This window comes from Pleurodeles waltl, chromosome 11 (assembly GCF_031143425.1).
Source record: "Pleurodeles waltl isolate 20211129_DDA chromosome 11, aPleWal1.hap1.20221129, whole genome shotgun sequence".
Lineage (NCBI taxonomy): Eukaryota > Metazoa > Chordata > Amphibia > Caudata > Salamandridae > Pleurodeles > Pleurodeles waltl.
This window is the reverse complement of record NC_090450.1, coordinates 974,847,480-974,874,366: the sequence shown is the minus strand read 5'-3', so window position 1 is coordinate 974,874,366 and position 26,887 is coordinate 974,847,480. Positions and strand designations below refer to the sequence as shown.

The 26,887-nt window shown below is 43.2% G+C and overlaps 1 protein-coding gene across 1 annotated transcript in view; it reads right to left on the bottom strand.

The window, feature by feature from the left end:
* TOP3B (DNA topoisomerase III beta) overlaps nucleotides 1-26,887 on the bottom strand; it is a 139,402-nt gene that overhangs the window by 53,245 nt on the left and 59,270 nt on the right. Inside the window, exons 8-9 of the mRNA XM_069215240.1 lie at nucleotides 15,609-15,722; nucleotides 14,036-14,126 (exon numbers count right to left, since the gene is read on the bottom strand). Of these exons, the coding sequence (XP_069071341.1) occupies nucleotides 14,036-14,126; nucleotides 15,609-15,722 (205 nt within the window). The remainder of the gene's footprint in view (nucleotides 1-14,035; nucleotides 14,127-15,608; nucleotides 15,723-26,887) is intronic.

The following is a 26,887-nucleotide window of genomic DNA, read 5'->3' as shown; positions in this document are numbered from 1 at the left end:
TGGTGTGTCCGGGTACAGAGGTGCTCGCAGTGGTGATAGCCTTGGATGCTACATGCTGAAATCAATGGGGAAAAGTATCTGTAGGAAAAAGGCTGCAAGTGGGGCTGGGAGGTACCAGTCTGGCAGAACCCAAGGTGGGGAGGGGGGGGGGTAGGCTCGGCTCTTGGGGGTCTCTGGAGCGAGGGTGCACAGTCAGTAGGCTCGGACTTGGGCTGTGGGGATCAGGTGCAGAGGTGCTTTGTCTGTCAGGTCACTTGCGTTGGAGTCTCTCACTTTTTAGGTCAACCTGGAGATGGAGACAAAACAGGACAACAGGGCCACTCTCAATGATGGCCTCAGTGATGCTGACGTCCCATGTCGGTAGGTCTGTCTTGGTGGTGTTGATGTCCAGACTGGACACATAATAAGCCTTGGCTTCTGCAAGGGTTCTGGTACCCTGGGTATTGGTTCAGGGAGCCTTCGGGCAGGCTCAGCATCCCAAGGACTGGACGGGTCATTGGGGCTGCACTCCTGGACACTCAAGATTCTCTTTCTGGTGAGTTTCTCATTTGGTGGACCCAATGGTCAGCGAAATGGGTGCTGGGGAGTTGCGGTTGGTGCCTGCTGGTGCAGAGAAGTGGCTCCTCCACTCCAAGGGAGATGCTGGCTGGTTGGCGAAGTGCTGGCAGGCCTCCAAAGCTTTGAGGGGATGCACAGGTGCAGGACGGGTCGGGTATTTGCAAATGTTGGAACAGGAGCAGGTAGGCAGGGTTTGGCGCCAAAGTCTCCAGCTAGTCCACAGTTCTTGTGCTGGTTCGGCTCTTCTTTGTCCTTCTTCAACTTGTAGTCAGATGAATCTAAGTCCTGGTTTCAGGGGACTACCTAAATACAGAATTTAGGGCCGTTAAGGAGAGTGTAGTGTAGGAGGATAGGTCACCCCATCCACCGCGAATATTCTTATTACTCCCCAGTACATAAATTATACACCAGAATTGATATGATCTTTGTGTCCGTAACTGTAATCCAGAAAATGTGTAGTACCGAATATCTGGCACGCACTATATCGGACCACAACCCATTATGCGCAATAATGGCCTGGGGCCACATGCATACCCGCATCCCAACATGGCGACTGCAACCAGAAATTCTTTTAGATCCTCCCTTCCATACAGAAATGTCCAAACAATTGGCTGATTATTTCTTATTAAATAAAAACACAACAGCATCTCGTGCTACAGAATGGGACGCCCACAAAGTGGTGATATGTGGCCATTGCCTCGCAGCCACAGTGGGAGTAAAGAAGATACTCACTAAAGAACTACAAGACTTAGAGGTCAAGCTCCGTAAAGCGGAGATCGAGGTTTCTAGTGGCGAGGCCACATTGTCTGGACTGAATTCGCTTAAAGCTGCCTACAAAGAAGCAGACACTAGGCTGGGTAAGCACGACTACAGACACTACATGACACGGCAACACGCCGAAGGAGACAGATCGGGCAGACTACTGGCGTGGCTGACCCACCAACCCTCGCAATCATCACCTATTGGTGCAATACGTTTAAGCTCCGGCGTCATTGTCAATACTCAATCCGAAATCAATGACGCCTTCCTAACATACTACCGCACTCTATATACACCTCCTCCCCCCCCGTCAGAGCAGCACCTAACTGATATATTAACATTTGTCTCTCACAACCAACATATTATAGACAATGACACCACCTTGGACGGTCCCATTACAATAGAAGAATTGCGTGTAGCACTAACACAAATGGCACGTGGCAAAACCCCTGGCTCAGATGGCCTGCCGGCGGAGTACTTTCACTCCCACACTACACATCTTCTGCAGCCACTCATAGAAGTATTTAATGAAGCACAAAATAAATTACTATTACCGGAATCCATGCGCGAAGCTCTAATAGTTGTTCTCCCAAAAAAAGGCCGCGACCCTTTAGATGTTACATCATACAGACCGCTCTCTCTTCTCAACACAGACTGTAAACTGCTGGGGAAAATACTAGCAAATAGATTACTTCCCCACCTAGAAAGTTTAATACACTCAGACCAGTCTGGTTTCATCCCTGGGAGAAGCACCTTTTTAAATATCAGAAGATTGCTCCACATAATGCACAGTAACACAGAACCAAAAGCTGTAGCCCTCTCCTTAGACATTGAAAAAGCGTTTGATACACTGAGCTGGGATTACCTTCTACGCACGCTTAAAGCGTTTGGTTTTGGCTCCGGTTTCTTACAATGGATCAAAACGCTCTACTCTAAACCCACAGCTCGAGTCAAAAACGGTCGTGTTATCTCTGAGGCGTTTCCCATAGGCAGAGGCACCAGACAGGGATGTCCATTATCCCCTTTATTATTCGCCATAGCTATGGAACCATTAGCAATTAAACTACGTAGTTGCGCGCACCTGTGGGGCATCTCCGAATCTAACACACACCATATTATATCCTTATACGCGGACGACGCCCTGATATACCTGCGTAAACACTCCACCTCTATGGCTGGGGTTCTGTCAATGCTCGACTCCTTTGCCCTAGCTTCTGGTCTACGCGTCAATTGGTCCAAATCAAGTATCTTTCCTCTTACCCCTATACCAACAGACCTTCACATGACACTACCGCAATATCAACTCCCATGGTCACACAATACCTTTAAGTATCTCGGGATCCAAATCTATCACTCCATTATTGACTTGAAAGAAGGCAATATTGATAGAGCACTCAGCTCTACTCGCAGCTCAATGTCATTCTGGGGCTCGCTCCCCTTATCTCCCATGGGTCGAGTAGCAATAGCTAAAATGCTCATCCTTCCAAGGTTCTTATATTTTTTTACTGCCCTGCCGTTGTGTCTGCCACGCGCGTTCTTTAACAAACTGCACTCATTATTGACTGATTTACTCTGGGGCAGAGACAGACGCAGGGTAGCGTTAACTACAACACAATACCCGCAAGAGGCGGGGGGCTTGGGCATGCCCAACTTTGAGAGATATTACGCAGCTTCTCAGCTGCTATGGGTGTCTACATGGCTCAAAGAGACCCCTTCCTCTGAAGGCATAATGCTGCAGACATATTTGGCCCCGCAAACATTGCTGTCTTCACTCTTATCTGGCCCTAACCGCCTACCCTCAAAACGTATATTACTAGAGGCAGCTCGCTTCTGTTGGCGCAGATACGTTCAAAGTAAGTCCCCTCTATCCCCCTATTCCCCCCTGTTACCACTACTCCAGCTACCAAATACCTAAACATTATCATTAAATCATGATACGCGGGACATAAGTACTCTAAACGTAGGCGACTACTACTCGAATTCTAAATTACGCACCTTCGCGGACCTAGTGGCCGCTGGGGTTATGCACACAGGAGCCTTCCTGATGTACAATGCTATTAAACGACTACTTAACAACCTTTGGGGTTCCGGCAATAATGAACCTTCCGAATCCCAACTACTTACTGTTATTCTTACGATGGGCAGCGCAAAAGGCATCATAACTAAATTATACACAGTACTGATGACGGAGGTCTGCACCGCGTTACCGCTTGCTAAAGCACGTTGGGACTCTGTCCTCCCTACACCACTATCACAAAAAACATGGATTGCGACTCTTACAATGATTAAGTCAATATCCCGCAACCCTCGGTTGCGTTACACCCAATTCAATTATATTCACCAAGCATATCTATCTCCGGCCCGCATCCAAAGAATATACCCGAATGCAAACTCAACATGTCCTAGATGTGCTGCCCCGGCAGCAGATTTCTATCACATGGTCTGGAGCTGTCACCCCATAAACTCAGCCTGGCATCGGGTCACAAATACCACAGCAGACATTACATCTCACATTTTGTCGTCCACCCCTGACTCATGTTTACTTGGTATACGTCAACGCACCAAAGGCGATAAACATCTGCACAGATTTATTGATTTGGCATTTGCTGTCTTCAAGCGTCTAATAGCCACGCACTGGAAAGCCCCACACGTACCATCTCACTCTGCCTGGCTTCGTGACTTGCACAGTCGTTCGCAGGCCGAAGCTCAGACATTACGCTTACTGCAATACAAGGGTCTAATACAGGATGGCCCCGAAGTCTGGGACATTTTTGTGGTAGCGATCGAAAACAAGGACAACACATACCCTCCCTAGGCCCCCTGCCCACAATCCTTCAGCACATTAACCCCCTCACGCCCCCTCCTAACGGCACGTGGCGGTACTCTTGGTTGCTTATGCAGGGACCACGCCTTCATGCACTACATGTTTGGCTTTGGATATCCCTAAAATGGCTCTATACTCTATTATACCTCACAACTAACATCTCAAGGGTGTTGCTCTGATCTCCAAGTACAATAATCGGACCCTCGCTCAATTTCATTCCACCATCTGGGGTTGGGGCATCCAGCATTAGGAATAATACCAGCGGTGTTTAGCTGTGACCTTTGTTAATCAATTAGATGCATAATTTACAATGGTGCTTCTGGAACTGTATTGCGCAACCGCGTTGTAGTGATTTACAAATGCGTGTAAACAATTTGAAAAATTATTAGTGACTAAACATGTTGTTGTGTGTGCATAATGTTTAATAAACAGATTTAAAAAAAAAAAAAGGAGAGTGTAGTGTAGTAGCCAGTGGGTTACATCCCCATGGGGTGACTACACCCCCTAGATGACCACTTCATGTGGGCATTTTCCTGACCAACAAGATGGTGGAACCTTTCTTTTGTGGAGCATATCAGGCAGCCAACCTTAAGAGTTTGACTAGCCTGGAGGTGCAACACGCCCACTGCACAGTTTCCCATGTGTCCTGGTGCCAAATGGCCTCAGGGCAAGGGGTTGCATTCCCCAGAACTGGGTGAAGCAAGTGTTGCATATCAAAGTGCGGCAGAGGCATTGACGCCTCCAGCCCAGATATGCTGATTTACTAGCATCCTACTGGAGGAGGTGTTAACACCTTCTTTCAGAGAAGGCATTGTTCTTGGCCTCTGAGAGCGCAGGCTCTCACCTCCAGGAGATCAGAAATTTGTCTGTGCTGGCAGACTGGTTGATACTAGTCAGTCAGCACCCTAGAAGACTAGTAGGTTTTGAGGGGGCACCTCTAAGGAGCCTCTGGGTCCATGTCACAATAAATCCAATACTGGCATCAATATGGATTTGTTAAGACGGGTGTTTGGCACCAAACACCATGGGTTGCAGTGAAGCCATATTGTAGATGGGTAACTCGTAATGACCAGTGCCCAGTAAATGCCTCAAAATGGCTTCCCTGTTCACTTCCAATATCAAGTGATAGAACTAGACATCACACAAGCATATCTTCTATGCAGATATGTCCTCACATAAAATATAATGCACCCTGCCTTAGGGCTCTAAATCCTGCTGTAGGGGTGACTTCCATATGATATGCAGTGATTTTGGCTTGGCACAAAATGAGTGTGTCATGTCATGTTTTCACACACGGTTTGCACCATGTCACGCAGCCTGCAATGGTAGTCTGCATGCAAAATGTATGAGGGGTCCCCTAGAGCGGCATAATACATGCTGCAGCCCTTAGGGTCCCTCTGTGGGACCCAGGCCCTAGGTACCAGGGGTACCATTTACTAAGGACCTACAGGGGTGCTAAAGTGTGTGCCATTGTACACAATTAAACCATTTGATCTTGTTTTAGGGAAAGAGCACTGGCTCTGGGAACGTGGTTAGAAAGGACCCAGTGCAACTTCAGTCGAAAAACATCAGTACCAGTGGCAAATTGCCAGGAGGCAGTATTCCATGCTAATTATTCTTTCTTGGCTAGATTATTGCTAAATTATGTTTTTGGGTCTCCTAAAATGTCAACAGCCTAAAGGACACCTTCTGGAAAAATTGTTATTACTTTGGCGGGAAAAGGGTCAAATATATATTCAACCCGTATCCCACATCACCATGCATATACATTCTGCCTAAATTACATAAGAGTAAGACATCACCACCTGGTAAACCTATTATATCAGGGATAGGATCACCCACCGAAAGGCTTTCCAATTTTGTTGATAGCTATTTACAACCCATAGTTAAAAATGTATCTTCATATTTACAGGATACAAAAGATGTCCTTGTAAAATTAGAGGACATAACATGGACACCAGAAATGATCTGGGTTACATTAGATGTATCCTCTTTATATAACTGTATACCTAAAGACAAGGGCCTACAACAGGGACAGAATTTTCTATCGGGAAGATCGGCATCACATTATGAGCACACGGAAATGTTATTATATATGATAGAATTTACATTAGATAACAATGTGCTCATGCATGAGGGCCAATGATTTAGACAAGCACAGGAGTAGCTATGGGATCACGGTTTTCACCATCTTATGCAAATTTGTATATGGGTCTATTTGAGGCAATGTATATTTGGAAAGAGGGTCCCCCCATTTGACTGAAAACATCCTTTTTTGGGGGAAGATATATTGATGATGTGATCATGATTTGGACAGGGTCTGAACAATTATTGGTGGACTTTTACGAGTACAATAATTTGAATACGTATAATATAAAGATGACTTACGAATATAGCAAAAACAGCATTTGCTTTTTGGATCTTAATATATTCATCAAAAATAATATGATCCATACTACAATTTATCGTAAACCGACAGCCTGCAATGCAATATTGCATGCTGATAGTGCTCATCCTAAAAATCAGATTTCAGCCATTCCCTTTGGGGAAACGACTAGACTTAAAAGGAATTATAGTGAGCCAAATACATGTGATGTGAAATTGGATGGTTTGGAAAAAAAGATTTCTACAAAGAGGTTATTCCAAACGCACTATAGGGGCAGCAAGGAACAAGATTAATCAAACATGTAGAACTACCCTACTGAATAAACATATTAAATCTTGCGCCAGTTCGCCACGTACAACTGCTCATTTCTGTACGGCTTATAGTCAGAATACCCAGAAAATATATCGCATCCTATGTAAACATTGGAATATATTACAGACAGACTGCACGCTTGCAGCAATACTACCTAAAAGGCCGAAAATGTTTCATAAAAGAGGAAAAACGATAAAAAATTATGTACGTAAAAGTTTTCTGCCTCCCCTGAGGGAAAAGAAAGCCACATGGCTTCCCGAAAAAATAAATGGCTTTTACAGGTGTGGTCACTGTAATGTGTGCAATTTAGCATTGCATAGGACTTTAGAATTTAGCTTCAATGGAAGTGATATATATAAAATCACAACTTTCATTAATTGCAATACTACATTTATTGTATATATTTTGGAAAGTGAATGTGGCCAAATTTATGTGGGCAGTACCATCAGGTCCTTGAAGGAATGTATTCAGGAGTACATTCATGCATGCAATTAGAAATAACGATATGGCATCACCAGTGGTACGTCATATGAATAAAAGACATCCAGGTACAGAAGTTCAAATAATAAAATATATGGGCATTAGCCACACTCCAGCAAACCCAAGGGGTAGAAACAGGACTTTAGATCTAAGAAGGAATGAGGCAAAGTGGATTATTAAGTTAAGGACTATTGAATTGGGGATGAATCTGGATGACGAACTGTATCATTTTCTATAATTGTTTTTGTATTGATGTGAATTTAAAAGAAGGCCACTTAATGTTATAGACTACATTGTTCTGTATATTGTTAGAACAATGGTCTATCAGGGGTGTGGAATTTATTAAAATATCTACTTGTCCAGTGGACAGGTTGCTTCTCAAATCTACTTGTCCTGTAAAAAGATCTACTTGTCCCTTTGGTGCCATGTAGTGTGGCGACAAATTATGGCAGCAATCTCATTATGTAAGTGCTCTGATAATAGCCTCTCTGATTATGCCAGGGCTACTACCATAGTAGGGCTTAAATACTTGCAGTTTCAATCCCTACTGTAACAATTTCCTTATTTTGCCACCTTTCTGCAGATCTGCATACTGGGGCTGGAGGAAGCAGTAAGCAATAGTTCTAGGGCTGGAATGCCTTTGAGTCTGCAAACCTACTAACCTGTTTTTTTTAAAGATTTTTACCAGCTTCTCTCTAATATTTTCCCATAATAAGAAAGGTTGGACATTTACTCCTGACAATGGCAGAATTAGAACTTCTTCCAGGGTTGGGAAGAAAGTGGCTGGAGGGAAAATGAACTTTCAAATGCTCAATAGATTTTTACATGAGCAAATCTACACATCGTATTTACCCATGCTAAAATACAGTTCACAAATATTTTATAGGGTACAACATATACCATGGGTGCACTTTTGTGACTTTCTTTAAGAATTTCGGGCCACATGTAGGTAGGTTCAGATTTGCGACCTGCAAATTGCGAGTCGCAAATCCGAATGTAGGATGGTGTCCCTGACACCATCTGTGATTCGCAAGGGCTTCGCAAATGCCCACCTCATGAATAATCATGAGGTGGGTCGCAATTTGCGACCCCCTCGCGAATGGCGGCCCTCACAGGGATGGTGGCCTGCTGGAGACAGCAGACCACCATGTCTGTGACTGCTTTTCAATAAAGCAGTTTTTTTTTTTTGTAATGCAGCCCGTTTTCCTTAAAGGAAAACGAGATGCATAACAAAATGAAAAATGAAACGTTTTCGTTTCATTTATTCAGAGCAGGCAGTGGTCCCCAGGACCACTACCTGCTCTGAAAAAATGTTTACAGTGACATTCACAATGGGGAAGGGGTCCCATCTGGATCCCTTCCCTTTTGCGAAAGTGTTAGCACCCATTTGAAATGGGTGCAAACTGCGATTGGTTTGCACCCGCGTTCGCGGTCACAAAACAATCCTACATTGCACTGCGAGTCGCAATTAGGAAGGGAACACCCCTTACTAATTGCGAGTCGCAAACCCGTTTTGCGATTCGGTAACCAGGTTACCGAATCGCAAAACTGGGTTTGTGCATCGCAGTGTGCTTTTTGCATGACATGCAAAAAGCTACCTACATGTGGGTCTTGGTCCCTAATTAGGTCTGGTGTTAACAAAGACATTTTGTTTTTATTAAACTTCTATTTCTCTCTCTTTCGGCCGGCTTTACTGTGAGTGATCGCATTCTGCTCTTCCACAAGGAGCATATTGCCACACAAAGTAGTTTTGTTCAGTGTCAGGAACTACAGTGGCAATCAGTGACGTAACTAAACTGGAGGGTGCCCCTTTGTAAAGAACATGGAGGAGCCCCCTCTCCAGACTCACTCTGGGCAGGTGCTGTGCTGAAGGGGCCCCCTGGAGGGCGGCTGCGGGGCCTTTGTTATGCCGCTGGTGTGCTTTTAGAGAGTTCAAAAACTTTTTTGGGGGGGTTTGCCAGTGTTTGTTACAATGTTGAGGGCCTGGTAGCTCCCACAACAATAAAGTGTTACAAAAGCCATGTCAAAACAAGACACGCATTGATGAAACTAAAAGACTTATAAAAATATGTCAGATCAGTTGGCTTTGTCAGTGTTTGTTTATTTTCATGCTTCCCATAATCGTGTTGAAAATGGTTACACTGATTTTCCATTAGAAATATTTTTGGGAAATACTAGCATGCATCAACACATTTTACTAAATGACACTTCATTTGCATATAATCAGAGAGCATTCTGGGAGCATTATACTTAGCCTCATAGCCTAAACTTTTCAAACATGTGTATACACGTTTTTTTTTTTTTGTACTGGAACCAACGTCAGTAGTGAAGTGTGACCTTAAAACATTTATTTACAGCACTCACCCTAATAATGAAGACTTTCAAATAATGAACCATAAATACAAGTTCGAACAGCATTATCTTTTGGAAACACATTAACTCAACTGCAGAGAGTTCCACTCTCTGTAATCAGGCAGCCAAAGGGTTTGTGCTGCAGGGGGTTGGGCCTACTTGTCCCAAGGACAAAGTAAACATAAAAACTTGTAGCCCTTGACCCCAAACAAGATGTCCCGGGCGATAGGAATTCCACATCCCTGTCTATATGTAATAATATTTTTCTATCAAGATGTATTGGATATTGTGATTTAATGTGGGTATGACACATAACTTCTCCATTGTGGGAACTGTCCTTTTTTGAGACACTCTTAACAGCTTTTTCTTTTGCTTGTTTATTATGGGGATTGTCTTTTTTGAGACATGTTTAATATCTTGTAGCTTTGCTTTTCCATGATGGTCATGGTCTTTCTTGACACCCTTAACATCTTCTAGTTTTGCCCTTTCATTCATTCTATACCTATTCCTCTTATATGGACATCTTTGGGAGTTTCTGTAGATGAGTTAGTTTTCTATTGCATTTATCATCACTTACTTATGGATGGTCCATTGCCATAGTGATATATTGCATTAGAGACAGACCATTTCTGAATGGATATGGACTAGTAGGCATACATTATAGTATTTAATTAAATCAACTCTTTAAATTAGGAAGGTGACAATTCATTCCTCACATTGTTGTTGTTGTTGAATATATATCCAAATGCAAAACACTTTAAGATGGCTGCCGCATTTTTTCATTAATATTGTAACTGCCATAATTTATTTATGGATGGTCTATCACTATAAACGGTAGATCGCATTAGATACATCTTTTGTGAATTGATATAGGCCGGTAGGCATACATCAGAGTAATTAATTTGATTGACCTTCTAATTAGGTAGGTCACGTTTTATTTTTCATATTTTCGTTCTCCATATAGTTAAATATAACATAGTTTAAGATGGCCGCCATGCTTTTTAATTTTTTGCTTGTTTTGAAGGACTTCATCGCTTTCTATAGCATTTTTTCCGTCCCTTTGCGGAACATCCTTTATCGGCATTGGATACATGCCGGTTTGTGCTATGGTTATAAAAGATGGTTACTCTATTGCGTGGGTTGGACGTTGGTTCGGACGGAGACAAGCAGGAGACGATTATGCACGAACATACAGGTATTTTTGGATATCGACGTATACTCTGTTGCACTCCATTTATTTAGGCTAGTGCCACCACAATTGTAATGATCTTTTGAAACGCGTTTTCTGCATACAAAAGAAGGCTGGTTATATAAAAATTACTTATACAATATGCTATCCAGCTTTCGGCAGCATAGTATTGCTTTATATCTTTGGTTTACATCTATATTGATAAAATGTTTAAGTAGTAGCGAGTTTGTTTTCGTTATGGACAATTTTCACTAAGTACACATATACTTTGACAGGTTTGAAATGGATTTCACTTTGCTGTTTAACAGTTCAAACTGAATTTCAGTGAACATTTTATAGCAATATTTTAATTTATAACCGACACATAGTAATAATGTGTGTGGTTTATTTTCTGATATGAGTTTTGAAGAATAGGTTTTTTGTGACTATTATTTCTCTACATATAAGGTGTGTAGTAATATTATATTTTTCTAGTTGAAACTGGGGAAACAAAATAGAACTTTACAACAAGCAAACTTTTGGAAGGACCAGCGTAACATATTGACATTGAGGTTACTGACATTAAGGTTAGTATGATATCCAATTACTTTCAGAATTAATATATTTACAAAGTCTCAACCCTAAGTTTATGACCAGGTCTCCTTTCATATTTATAGCCTTAGACAACATTCTTTGGAACCCATTAATATATGGATGATTAAGGTACTTTTCCTTTTGGGCTCAGTAAATATGATTACTCTGGTAACGGCCTGTTACATAACGATTATATCATCTCAGGAACTATTAAAATTCCTTTAAATTTATAATTCTTGCATGGTTGTTTTATACTAAAAAAAACATTTGTATTTTCATTATTTGAGCACTTGAGTACACCTCTGGCTAATCAATAGATTTTGGATCATTCAGGATACTTGATATATGGTGTTGGTTCTCTTTCCCACACTTTTTATTATCACACACTTTTTGGGGATTGGGTGTGTGTTTTTTCATCTATTCAGAGTGTTTAATTATTATTGTAATTTGTATATTGAATATTTTTACGCAGTAACATAACATTTGTATATTATAGTTTATCAGCCTTGAAGAAGTCCAGTTTTGGATGAAACACGTGTCGGCTGATTCCACATCTTGTTATGATTTGTCTGGCTGATTCTACATGTGGGCTTAACACATGATCTTTGGGCCTGCAATACTTTGGAATAGAGTAATTTCAATATGAATACACAATGTCTTTTTTTGTGATAGTCATAATGTAGTATATTTTTCATTGTATGAGTTTGTCTTGTTATGATTTGTCTTTTATGGTATATGTTGTTTTCAATAAAAATGTTATATGTATAAAAAAAATTGATATATAGATGTCAATAAGAGAACCCACACCGTTGCTAACTATGTAAGAACATTATCTTAGGAATAATTTGAATGTCTACAGCATTTGTCCCAAGCTTTTATTGGCCTTGACTACTTTTATATGACTGAATACTGTGTGTGCTCCACTATTTTCTTTTGTAAAGTACACCTTCAACAAGGTCATATTTCTCCAATATTAGACAACTTACCAGGCTTCCTATAACGAAAATAATTTTGTTCTGATCCTGAAGTTGTTAACCATGCCCTGCAACAGCAGAGGCCTGACTATATGCAAGAGAAATTCAAACTTTATAATCCCCATAGATCACTAAGCTTATCTACCGCAGTAAAGATCATGGTCTCATTATTCAACAGTGCAAGAGCAAGTGACCGCACCTCCTTAATCCGTTCTGCCAAGGAATGGTATGATCTGCCCTTGAAGGCTAAAAACTAACCACCTCTTATTCAGGAAAATGTAAAAGGGCCTGCTTTTCATTAAATGAGGTACCAAGATCTAACACTGGTGATGTTTCTTCTGTATTCAACTATTTTGCGCAGAGACACCCTTGCAGTAACAGTCATGCTTTAGAAAGTTTTTAACATAACAATGTACATCACAAAACCACTGACTACATTTCCAGAGAACTAATCTCTCACCAGTCTTCAAACCAGATGTTGACTTCAATACTTAAGATCTGTTACACTGTGCATTGTCCAGCACCTTTTCACTTTGTGGATCTGATAATACCGTACAATCCAAACACTTGCTGTAGGTCAGCACAGACCTCTGATTCACAAGATTCTGTGATGAGATTCTAACATTTGGGGAAAGAGTAGTTAATGATCTCAGCTCATACCTCTGGAGTAGGGGTGGGTGAAATATTCCATCTCACTCTCAGAACTGGTGGAATTTTGGTGACTCAGTGTTATGCTTGTAAGGTGGAGTTTCACCCAGATTCCCCCAATTGCCATATGGTGGAATGTTGTCTTGTTGGCGGCTCAGAGTTAAGTTGGCAAGTGAGATTTGGCATCCCCTAGGGAAATTTCAGGTTGCCAAGAGGACATACGGCGTGATTTTTGGAATGCGGGCAGTTGCAACCAATCGTGGTCAGAAGGCTGCAGCTCGAGTGGAAAATCTACTTGAGTGGCGGCAAAATCATTCCGAGTAGCTGCGCCCTTTACCTCACCGCCTGGTGCCATTTGTGCTGATTTTTCAGCATGGAACAAGCTACTGCTGTTAAACCACAGTGTGAGTAGTACAAAATGCCAATTTCTGCCGCTGCCGGAACTCCACAGAATTGTGCACAGTTTTTATGTAACTCCACAGAATTCAGTGAGTTCCGCACACCGCTACTCTGGAGATCACTCTCTATCCTTTTGCTTCAAAGAGATTTTTTCAAAGATTTAAGTAATCCTTGAATGCATTCACAGCAGACAGGTGCAGAAAAACATGAACAGCTTTTCCTCACTAACCTGCAGTGTGCCCAACCTGACCAGAGAGATAACGTTTTCCAGTACGACAGAGGACTGGTCAGTGTTGCTGAGAAACAGCACATCCTTGCTTCTGAGATTATCAATGAGATGTCATTTGTGATCATATTTTTTTCACTTTAGTAATCTGTTTATCTTCTGGATGGAAGCTGACAGTGCTAAAGTCTTTTTGAAAGGTCAATCAAGATTCACCATTAAGATTAGATTTAGCAAGCCAACCTGGAAGGAAGACATTCTAATACTGAACCTGGCAATACTGCTCTCCATTTCAGAATGCATATCCCCAGACATCCCTTCATTGCACAAGGTTGAGAAAAAAAGTTACTCTATTTACCTAAAGAAGAACTGGCCACACGAAGCATTTCCACAGTGTTCAGCGCTATTGGTCTCTGCTTGGCCTTTTCCTTTTTACTGACAGATTCTACCTGGAACACAAGGGATGTCTAGTTATGTGTGGACATGTTTATTCCGGAGGTCTCAATGTGCTCAATAACATACATTCACCTCATTCACAAATATCTTTCCAGTCTTTCCCTCTCCCCAAACCCTCCTACCACAAACACAGAAGAAAATGCTACTATCTGCTCTTGGGGGCCATAGCGACAATAGTCACCACTTTATTTCAGCACAACCTACCTGAATATTTAATTTACCTACATGAACTAGTCTAGATCATGTTTCATCAAACGAGAGAACACTTAGGGGCCTCATTAAGAGTTGGCAGGCAGCTTCTGCCAAACTCTTTAGGACGGAAGACTGCCAGTCCGGTCTTCCGCCAGCTGCCCCTATTTAGAGTTTCCAGTCTTTGCATGGCCACGGCGGTCTTAATCCCCAGGGCAGCACTTCCCTGGCAAATTAAGATCACCGGCACTGCGAGGCTGTCGACCGGCAGCAACCTGGGGGTACCGGTGGTCGGAAGGTGGCGCTTTCGTCATGGTCACAATGTGGAGGCCCCACCGCTGCATTGGCGGCGGTCCAACCTCCACTGTGGCCCTGGTGGTCTCATGGCCGCCAAGGTCCTAATAACAGCCTTAGTAATGTAAGAAGTTAATCTTAGAATCTAGTACAGTAGATGGCTCCTCCTATGAATTTCAACAAAAATACACTTGCAAGGAACTTCATTTTCTACGAGGCAACTAAAGGATCAGTGTGAATAGTCACCAGTGGCTAAGGTGATCCACAGTATATATAGTTTGTTTTAATGAGGTCCAGCCCTCTCTCTTTGAGGTAAAAAACTTTGGAGCTCCCAGATAACTGCAACATTTTTTCATGGCACATAAAAGTGTTTAGTCTGTTTCCAACCACTCCTAGGTTTTACAAATAAAGGATTAGTGGCACAGAAAGTAAATGGAATATGGCCATGCTTGCACTATTTGCTAATTAATGGAGGCAAGATTAGAATCATGGGATCAAACAGTATAGACCGCTTTTTCAAACTAATAATGGAAGCATCAAGTCAAACTGCTCCTTCAGCTAAATTATCACACAGGGAACCCCAGACATCAAAGCACTTCAAATGAACCAGAACAAACACCAAGCACAAAAAGATCCTAAACTGGAAACTATTTTATGATCTTGCAAACCATTTCATTGGATAATGCAAAAAAAATCATGCAGTCACATGGCTAAAGATGAACAGTTGGAAGAAGAGCAGCAAATAAAGTAAAGAACCTATTGAAAAGGGCAAGTGCACCATTTGTAGACTTCTAATGAAAAACAGACCTAGAAAGTACTAGGAGACTTCATGCCAAGACAGCCAATATTCAGATCCACATAAGCATGCGAGTGTGCGTAGCTGACAGAAAGTGAGAGCCCAACAATCCTGAAAAATTGGATTAATATACACAGAGCAAGACACAGAAGTGATAAGAAAACACACTTGGACTCAAATACTACTAAACTCTTACCCGAGCCTCTTTGGCCATCTTCGTTATGTTCAAAAACATCTGCGCAATCTCCCTGTCAAACACTCGAACCCGATCCCAGTCCAAAGTCAGAGAATGGTCTTTGTCTCGGCTCACCTAATGGCAGAAAAATAATACAACCACATATGACAGACAGTGAGAAATTTGGAAGTTTAGAGAAGTGCGGTAGCGGTGCCTGAACAGATGGCTGCCTAAGAAATTGACACAACTACAACTGAAATGCATCTGCAGATTCAACTTCCCCACAAGTGTCTTAAATATAATGGGTTAAAAAAATGTACTAATGCTAGAGAGATTAAAATAAAAAGTAAAACATTGTATTGCAAGAAACGACACAAGAGAAATCACCAATGGAGCAAATGCTCCTTAGTTCGATAAAATGAATATCCTATAACATATGACACTTAATGGGTAGCTGTGTCAGAGGGTTGAATATTTCCCCTGAGAAGTTCCAGCGACTTCATGAATCATTAGGCTGAAGGCCAAGTAGTCTGTAAATGTCACAAGAACCTCAAGACAGCAACACAAGACCAGATCATACATTACCAGTTATGCCTTTTTATATTACATTTTTATCTGGAGGGAATTTATTTTGAAAACATCTTTGTTTAATGAAGAAAGCAAGTGAAATAGACTATACTGTTTGATTTTTTGCAGCAAAAAGACAACAGGAATACTTAAGGCCTGATTTACAGTTTGGCAGACAGGTAGAATGTTACAAACATATCTCTCATTACAACTGCATCATGCCGTAATGCACTTTAATAAAGTGGACGGGATTTCCCTCACATTAGTAACGGTGTTTATGCACTAAATTCTAAATTAAGTCCTTAAATATTTCATTACGATTTTTAGAAAAACAATGTGCTTTGTTAAAAAATGCATAATGTTTGTAAAAGGAGGAGTCTGTTGCTGTTCTCCGCTACCTGCAGCCAACAATAAGAACTGATTGGAATTACAATGTTCAGGCTTTGTTTAATTTTTCATGGGCACTGGTAAAGATCTGAAGCCTGTTTTGGGGTGGCTATATGATGAAACCCATATTTCACAGGGGACTGTTTTTTTTAATACCCCTGCATTTTGTGGCATAAAAAAACACCCAAACATTATATACTTTTTATGCCATTGAAAGTAAATGTGGGCCAATAACAAGTTATTTAATCCCTTGGGTGCCATGGACGTAACGGTTACGTCCTCGGCTGCAGTGCTGCTTTGAAAGGTCGTAACCGTTACGTTCTGGACCCGACACCCCCCCCCACTGGGAATGGCAGTGGAAGACCTTCCGCCGCCACTCCTCTCCCCCTTCAGCAATCTGATGACGTCAAAGCACTCACAGCGCGCCACCATCATCACATGCTGCTGGGGATGCGCTGGGAGCATTTGCTTCCAGTAGGTCGAGGAGGGAGGACTTCTTTTTGATAAGTCCTTCTCCTGGGGGGTGGGTTGGTGGGGGCTAAAACAAATGACACGGGGGAAAAGAAAAGAGTTTTTCCTTTCCCCCTGTGCCTGTTTTGAATGTATTCCTGCTCCAAGATCGCGGGCTAGGCCCACGATCTTGGAGCAGGAATCCATCCACTAGGCACAGGGATGTTTTTTTGTTTATTTAGGGGAGCGACCCCTTAGGCAAGGGTCGTTCCTTGGGAGGCAATATTAGATTCATGTTTCGGCCTACCCTGGGGGCTAGATCGGCTGTTTTTTTTGGCCGATCTGCCCCAGATGTGGTCGAAACCCACTAGGCCCCAAGGATTGTTTTTAATTTATTTTTTAGGGCAGCAACCCCTTGGGAAAGGGTTGCTGCCCCAGAGATAAAATGTTTATCCATGTTTCATCCCCCCCGGGGCTAGATCGCCTGTTTGTCAGGCTGATCTAGCCCCCCAGGACAGAGGGAAAAGGGGGTGGGGGTGTCGAAACCCACTAGAAGCCATGGATTCTATGTATAATAATTACGGGGAGCGGCCCCTTTGGGAGTAAATATTTTGGCCATTTCTGCCCTCCTCCTGCCAGATCAGCCTTATATTTTTAGGCCCATCTGCCCCAAGGGGGGGGGAAGAGGGGGGGACACAAGACACAAGGAAAAGTTTCTGTGTGTATGAGCTAGAGTTCAGCTGATTGTGTGTACTTGGTGTGTATGGTCTAGCGAATGGCTGGTGGTGTACATGAAGTGGCGCTCAGTGGGTAGTGTGCGTGGAATGGCATTTGGTTGACTATGTGTGTGGCTGGCATTTGAATGGTGATTGGCAGATTTCATAGTGTTTTATAATGTTAACTGCTTTTTTTTCATCATTTGTGATGGTAAGGTTTTATTTCTTCCTTTTATTCTAGTGCAAAGCTTTTGTTTTCCTTTGGTGTGACTCATGCTTGTGGTTTCAGCACTGGCAGATCTGCAGTTCGTGTAGTTGTAAGTGTTTGGTAAGAAAACTTTTTTCTTTACTGTTTACTCCAAATGAGTATCAATGACCTGCATGAATGCGTTTTTGGTAACGTAATAATAGCAGCATATTTAGCCTCTGTTTGACTGTGTGTGAAATTTCCCTTATATTTGTGCACAATGTGTATTGTGTTGTCTTGTGTGTCATTTTGTTTTGTTTTGTTTTTCCTTTCTAGTGGGATATCGTTGGTGCTTGCTGTATCCATGCAGAGTAGGTCCTGGTGAGTCTAGCTGTCTCTGGCGAGCCAGTGGTATTTACAGTGTATAGGTCTTTGTGTGCTTTGATTTCATTGACTTTTACCTGGCAATTGCTATATGCCTGTGGTTGTACTTTTTGTTTGATCAAGCCACACTTTATTACTTATTTTACATAGTGTTGGGTATTGTTGACTTGTTTGTTAAGTTACTTGTTTTAGTAGGTTTATGGCTAGCGCAGGAAGACCGATCAGCATTTTGTTGGTATGCTTTTTGAGTCTTCCTCTGACCATGATTATGAGACAGACTCTGCATCTGAGGCACTGCAGGAAGGCTGGGATTCTGGCAATTAATTTTCTGTCCGAGAGGAATCATCTGATGATGAAGCCACTCTCATTGCGAATGAAATGCCGCTTTTAGAAGAAGACAGTGATGAGCCAATAGTGCAGCAAGAGGAATATGGTTTGCAGCCTAGGGCTGTAAGGTTTCCCATTGGAAGTGCTGGACTCTGTGTTGCCCAAACATGGTGCAATCGGTGTTGCTTGCCGTTAGTGGTGTTGCAGGGTGTAGAGTGAATACAGAAAACATTTTGCCTATAAATTTCTTTCAGTTGTTTATGGATGATGTATTGTTGGATGAGATTGTTGAGCAGACTAATTTGTATACTAAACAGTATTTGAGGGACCACAGAGCCAGACTTAGGCCCCACTCTAGGGCTACCCAGTGGATTCCCACAAATCTGGAAGAGTTAAAGAAGTTCTTGCGTTTAACTTCTTTGATGGGGCTGATAAGGAAGCCGTCACTGTCTTCATATTAGTCTATTAGTCTCTTGATGGCAACAGCTATATTTCCTGCAACCATGAGTCGTAATCTTCATTTGGTTCTTCCTCAGATGCTGCATTTTGTTGATAATGCTTTAGTGTTGTCACAAGATCACCCTGATTGTTACCGTCTTTTTAAGATTTAGCCTGTCCTTGATCAATTTGTAGATCGTTTTTCAGAGATCTACGTTCCAGGGAAAGAAATAGCTGTGGAGGAGTCTTTGGTCCTGTTAAAGGGCAGTTTGTTTTTTAGCCAGTACATTCCTAGCAAGAGGGCATGTTATGGAATTAAGATGGATATGTTATCTGAGAGTAGTATACAATAGGTCTACAATTTCCAGGTCTACACTGGTAGGGATTCCAGTATTGACCCCCCTGGTTGTCCGTCCACTTTTGGAGTTAGTGAGAAAGTTGGGTGGGAACTTAACAAAGGTCACCATTTGTACCTAGACAACTTCTACACTGGTGTGCAATTGTTCAGGGAACTGTTCAAAGTGGACACTGTTGCTGTGGCACAATCCGCTCTAACCATAAAGGCTATCCAAGGGAGCATGTGTGTAAAAAGCTTGAGAGGGGACAGTGCAGTGCCTTGCGTAGTGATGAGCTACTAGCTGTGAAATTTGCAGACAGGAGGGATGACTACCATTCAATGATGAGCGTACTTCACCTGTGGCTGTTTGGGATCACGTTACTGAAGTGTGCAAACCTGCTTGCATTTTAGACTACAATAAGCACATGGGTGGTGTAGGCAGAATAGATCAGAGGTTGGAACCTTACACTGCTGTTCTTAAGGCTTACATTTGGGATAACAAGTTAACTATACATCTCTTCCACTTAGCACCTTTTAATGCTTTTGTTGTGTTCAAAGATTGTTCTCTTGTGTCAAAGATGACATTTGTTAAGTTTCAGGAGTCTGTGATAGAGAGCCTTGTTATAGTGGAACAGGCAAGAGTTCCTAGAGAAGCAGTGGTGGAGAATGTGGCTAGATTGAAAGATTGCCACACTCCTGATCACATTCTCCCCATGCCCAAAAGAGACTTTCCCGCTAAAGAAATGTAGTCTGTGCCCAAAGAGGTATCTCAAGGGAGACTCGTATGTACTGCCTGATTGTCCATCTAAGCCTGGGCTATGTGTGGATGGCTGTTTCAAAAGTTACCACACCCAGAAGAATTATTGGTAAATACTGTAAAAGTGAACTGCCTGTTCTGTATTGTTTTAGATTTTTTGTTCAGTTTCACAGTTGGCATTACTGTCATATATTTAGTTAGAGCTTCTGTGTTTGTAGTTTTGTGCTTACTTATAATTAGTTTGTGTTTTCTTTTTTGTTAAAAAAAAGTGATGGTCGTGTGCGTGGAGTGGTCCTTGCCTGGCAGTGTGCGTGGAGTGATGCTTGGCTGGCGGTGTGCGTGGAGTGGCGCTTGGCTGGCGGTGTGCGTGGAGTGGCGCTTGGCTGGCGTTGTGTGTGGAGTGGTGCTTCGCTGGCAGTGTGCGTGGAGTGGTGCTTGGCTAGTAGTGTAAATAGTGACTTTCTCTTGGTCACTACAACAAACTGCTAGCCAAACGCCAGTCCACAGACTCTGTCAGCTGGTGTGATTGCTGTGTCAGGCATGTGGGCGTGTGAAAGTGATGGGCCCGTGAATAGCGCAGTCTGTTAATGTAAGTGTTGTAATGTGCTGGGCCCGTGGCTGGTGGCGTGAATGGTTTTGTGCATGTCACGTATGAAAGGTGTATGAATGGACTTTAAGGCGATTGGTGCCTTGACGTGGCTTTACAGCTCACGAGCTGTTAGTTATTCGTTCAGTTTTTTGGTCTTTCAGTTGTTAACAGTGCATTTCATTTTTGTGACATCTCTTGTTAATAAAATTTGATCTACTGAACCATCACTTACCCTTGTGGCAAATCCAGCCATTCTGTGTGTGGTAAAATGAAAAACAAAAACACCTGCTCCGCTGTAATCAGGCGTCAAAGCACCCCAGTGACATGCTAAGTGTCTCGGGTGAGACCCCAATGATGAAGCATGCCACCAACTAGGTTGGTGGGTGAGAGGTCCTTTTAACAAAACCTAAGGGTGTTTCTTTTCACGATTTTTGTGTTTGGAACATCACAGAAGTAAGAGTCTTGGTAGCGTGTTCGCTTCTTCTCTAGGGAAAATGTACCAACTCTAGATAAGTTTGAAAACTAGACACCCGCTGGAGTACAGGGTGGTGTGCCTCTTGTGGATCCCAACATGTTTCGTAGCCACAATGCCCTGCAAACCTCAAAATGTGACTAAAATCAAACATTTTTCTTACATTTCTGTGTCATATTCTTCCAGAAGCAAAAGTAAACTAGAAACTTCCTATGACCCATCGTTCCCCCTGACCTCCTGATAAAACTGCTACCTCACTTGTGTGGGTGGGCCAAGTGCCCATAACAGGAACGGTGCCAAAACACAACATGGACACATCAAAATTATCTATTACTAAACAGCCTGGTTTTGCAGTGGTTTTGGTCCCAGGCTCGGCAGCCAACAAGAGACACCTACCACAACCAGACATTTCTGAAAACTAGACACAAAGGGGAGTCCAGGGAGGTGTGGCTTGTGTGGTTCCCCCAATGTTTTCTTACCCAGTCTCCCCTGCAAACCTCAAATTTAGCGGAAAAAAGCACATTTTCCTCACTTTTCTGTGTAGGATCACCAAGCCGGCGTTCTCCTTGGTCTCCCAAGTAAAATGATGCCTCACTTGTGTGGGTGCCCAAAGCAGAGTCAGCTTAATAATGTATTAAAACAAAATGTGTGCTTATCAGCTCACTATGATATCCCCTCAATCCCTACAGGTTTTTGGCCCTTCCCTGTCACAAGCACTTGGGCCAGCCACACAAGGGAGGTATCATTTTTATCAGGAGACCAAGGGGAACGCTGGGTGGTAGGAAATTTGTGCCGGTCCAGTGATTCTACACAGAAATGTAAGGAAAATTTGCTTTTTTTAGGCTAAAATTAAGGTTAGCAGGGGATTCTGGGTAAGAAAAGGTTGGGGGATCCAAGCAAGCCACACCTTCCTGGATACCACCGGGTGTCTAGTTTTCAAAAATGTCTTGGTTTGGTACGTTTCCCTAGATGAACGCTATGTCCTGGACCAAAACCGCAGGTGCCTTACCCTGCAAAAACAGGTAGTGTTCTCTTTAGGGGTAGACTTGTTCACAGTGACAATTGCAGATGAAAACATCAACCTCAACAACCTCAAAGGCTTCTTCCTATGTGGTAAATGTAAGACCTGTTAATATAGCAAACTCAACAAGGAATATGCTGTTCCATTTTGGAGGGGAACCATTTCTCAATTCTTGGCTTGCAGTATGATTTGTACAGGCTGAGCAGTACAATACATCGAATAAAAAGAAGAATACTTAAACACATGCGTGCCATTGACCATGGTGGTCAACACTACCCGATGGCTTGGCACTTTCAGGAGGTGCACTTCAGTGACAGGTCCAAACTCTCTTACTATGCTACTGAACAATCTTGATGCATAACATGCTCTAGTGGTAGGTTATCAGGCTTCCTTGAGAATGTCCATACATTCTTGTGTTAATCCAAGGTACTCAAACTCTTATGACCTCAGGAGCCAAATTGCAAGGTTGAGTGACTGGAGGTCTGGATGTCTGATTGTCCTTGGTCTGGGTGAGAAGGTCCAGCCTGTTGTGGAGCTTCTTGTGTGGGACTACTGAAAGATCCAGAAGTGTGGTGAAGGAGGGCTGGCGTGCCCAGTTGAGAGCCACAAGGATAGTGTTTAGAAACATTTGCCTGAGCTTCAAAACCAGAAATGGAAGGAGAGGGATCAGTGGAAAAGCGTAGGGGGAATATCTATGACCAACTCATCCATAGTGCATCACCCTTGGATAGTGGGTGTGGGTACATGGCGGCAAACTTTGTTCATTTTGCGTTTTCTGATGTGGCGAAAAGATCTATGTGATGGGACTCCCACTTTTGGAAGCATGACTGGAGGACTTGAGAGAGGAGGTCATATTAATGGACTGGTTGATGCATCCTGCTGAGCAGGTCTGTAAAGTCACTGTCTGTCTCCGGAAGGTGTTTGGCCAACAGGTGAATGTTGTAGTGAAGTGCCCACTTCCAAAAGGTGTTAGACAGTGTGATGGTTGTGAAGACTGTATCCCCCCCCGTTTTTGTAGATAATACATGGGTATCATATTGCCCATCCGGACTTGGACAACCTTGTGAGACAGGTGAGGAAGGAAAGCTTTCAGTGCTAGGTAGCATGCCTGAAGCTCCCGATAGTTGATGTGTAACAATTGATGTCTGTCCCCCAAAGACCTTGTATCGACAAGTCTTGTAGACGGGCACCCCAAACGGACTGTGAGGCATCAGTGGTGAGAGTGATGTGAGGAACGGGGTCTAGAAAAGGCTGCCCCTTTAGCAGATTGCTGGTGTTCCACCACTGCAGTGAACAGTGAGTGCGGCTGTCTATCAACACTAGATCTTCCAGGTGACCCTGTGACTGAGACCACTGGAGAGCTAGACATTGTTGGAGAGGAACGCACGTGTAGTCTTGCATGGGGAAGTATCCCAATGCAAGCCACTATCATTCGCAGCAGATGCATAACTGACCATTCTGTGAGTGATTGATTTGGCTGGAACTGCAGCAGAGTTGAAAGTTCTTAGTTCGAGCAGGATTGGGGTAGGTTAGTCCTGAGTGTTTAGGATTGCTCCCAAATATGTTTGAACATGTAGTGATTGTAGGTGGGACCTGGCAATGTTGATAGTGAAGCCTATGCTGTGAAGAAGCTCTACTGTCATCTGATGATGAGTGCTGGCTTTGAGAAGTCAATTGCCCAGGTAGAGGAATACATGGACGTTTTGTCTTCGCAAATGTGCCACGACCACTGACAGGCACTTTGTGAACACTCAAGGTGCAGTAGTGACCCCTAATGGAAGTAGTTTGAATTGGTGGCATTTGCCTACTATGACAAATCTTAGGTATGTGCGGCGAGCAGTGTGTGTCTGTATGTGAAAATAGGCGTCCTTCAGGTCTAGTGTTGACATAAAGTCACCCTGTTATAAAACTGGAAATGAGATCCTGTAGAGTGCCCGTATGGAAGTGTTCCGATAGGATGCATTTGTTGAGAGGTCTGAGATCTAAGATTGGTCTTAGAGACCCATCCTTTTTGTGGATCAGGAAGTATAGGGAATATACTCCGAGTCTTGGTGTTGAGGAGAAACAGGTTCTATTGCGCCTTTGAGAAGAAGGGCTTAGAACACTTGTTTGAGAAGTGTGAGCTGCTCCTGTGACAGCATGTGACTGCAAGGGAGAATGCTGGGCCATGTGGTAAAGAGCTCCAGACAAAAGCCATGTTGAATAATGGCTAGTTCCTCTTTGTCTGTAGTGATGGTGTTCCAGACTGGGTGGGAAAAAAAGTAGTCTGCCCCAACATGTGTTGTGTGGTCAGAGGGAGGGTGTAGGTAGTCACTGCTTGGCAGTGGGTGTTGCTATGCGTGCTGAGGCACCCTTTTCCCTACCCTTTGTTGTTTGCACTTCTAAATAACCTCTGAAATAATCCCTGGCGTAGGCTGACTGGGGTTGTTTTTTTTAGGGATGTGGAGGCATCATTGGCGGAGGACTTGTATGTTTCTCTATAGCCTGGGCAACTAAAGGAGCTCCTATGAGCGGAAGTTTGTAATGCTCCCATTGCTGTGGCTGTATTGGTGTCTTTTTTTCATTTTATCTCATGATGTATCTACCTGTGGTCCAAAAAGGTCTTCCTTATCAAAAGGCATATATAAACTGCTGGACCTCTGGTTTGAAGCCAGAAGACGGCAGCCATGCGTTGCTTCTTAGCAGAATGCTGGTGTTAATACCCTTGGCCGCTGTATCGTCTGCATCGAGAGTGCACCATATGGAGTTATTGATGATAATCTGTCCTTCAGTGACAAGGTGATGCCCTCGCTTGCGGTGTTCATATGGGAGGTACTGCAACAGTTCCTCCATCTCATCCCAATGTGCCCTATCATAGCGGGCCAAGAGGGCATGTGGATTGGCAATGCTCCAATGGTTTGCAGCATGTGCCGCCACCCTCTTTCCAGCGGCTTCGATGCGCTTGCTCTTCTTTTCAGGGGGCAGAGAGTCCCCAATGGCTTGGCTATTTGCCCATTTGCGGGCAGTGGTGGCAACAATGGAGTCAGATGGAACTTGACTCCTAATGAAGAGAGGATCGGAAGGAACCACCTTGCATTTCTTATCCGCCCGGGGGCTGATAACCCTAGCACGGACTGGCTCCTTGAAGATATCCTCACCATGTCTCATCATTCCAGAAAGCATGGGGGGACCTGGGTGTCCCTGTGGGTGGAAAAAGGGTGTCAAATCAAAATCCTGCTCTAGGGGGTTCCTTATGAAACTCAACATTATGGAACACTTGGGGATCAAGTGACCAGTGGTCTTGTTTTGGGGGAAGGAACATGGGCACTGGGGACCTGGTTAGCAGGAATCCAGGATACTTCAGTCAAAGCAGATTCAAAAACCAGGCAAAAGTGGGAACCCAGTTTCCTACAGAAGGGAATGTGATAACTGCGGAGTGGTATTATGGAATGCTAGGACCTCAAGTATGTGCGATGTTCCAAATAATATTGGATGCCTTTAGGATTGCAATCTATCAAATGTTATGAAAAAGTGGGTTGTGTTGCTGACTATTATGGGTTGTGTGTGGATTTGATGCCATATTTATGGATGCCCTGGTGATGTATAGATGTCTGTGGAGTTCCTCTTCTTAAGTAGGGCAAAGTTCAGAGCCCTCTCTGGCCCAGCAAGAAAGAGGTTACATTTCAATGGATTCAGCTCTCCTCTATTTCCTGAGCAAACCGTGCTCTTGCCAACTGAGGGAGGTGATCTTCAAACAGTGTTTATTTATGTAACACTGACTTAAACCCAGTCTCTTGCTCGGGAGACTAATTTCCCTATGTGATGGTCAGTCCCTGCTGGACTGTGGCTATGGGTAGAAGGTTCATGCTCCTTCCTCCAATGGGGTGACAAAGGCTTATTTAACACATCACAGCAGCCTGCTCTGGTCCTGCTGTCTCTCGTTTTACCTTTACCATCCAACAAATAGCAGTGCTCAGGAAGAACGAACCAAAGTGTTCGCAGAATTTCTAAAGGGTGCCCTATCTCTTTCCTAGTCACTTCAGTGTGTGGGTCTCCTCCCAGAAGCCACAAGAATGCAGGCAATACACGTCCACTCTCTGGGAAAGCAATCCTCACCCCCAATCTTGTGTCAAATTGGATCTCACCTGCTTTGCCTCAGACACACACACACAATTCCTACTACCATACGTGTGTCACCTCTCACAGTAAATGCACTTGTTATGTACGTAGGATGTTAGAGCCAGAATTTTGGGTTTTGGTTAATGCAGAACTCAACAAAAGATGGGTCAACAGACTGCACACTAAGGGGTCTAGTCACACTAAAGGTTCATGAAGCACCGTATACAACCACCAGTGCTTTATGCGAACAGCATGCATGGCTTCCTAGAAGGGCATACTCCAGGTCACAAGACCCAGTATTATCAGGGACAGACCTAGGCCTCTAAGCACACACTAGATTAGTCTGACGTCAGGACCAAATAAAGTCTGGACATCAGTTTTACATGCAGTTAGGTACTTGTAGGAAGAACACATCTGTATACCAGGCAGTGAACATTCCCGTTCCAACACGGAGTCACCAAAATCAGGCATTTCTAGTGGAAACACTCATCACCTCTCATTTTAGTCATTATTTGAATCTATAATTTGCTAAAGAAGGGGTACTACTCAATAAAAGGTTCTCTAGCTTTA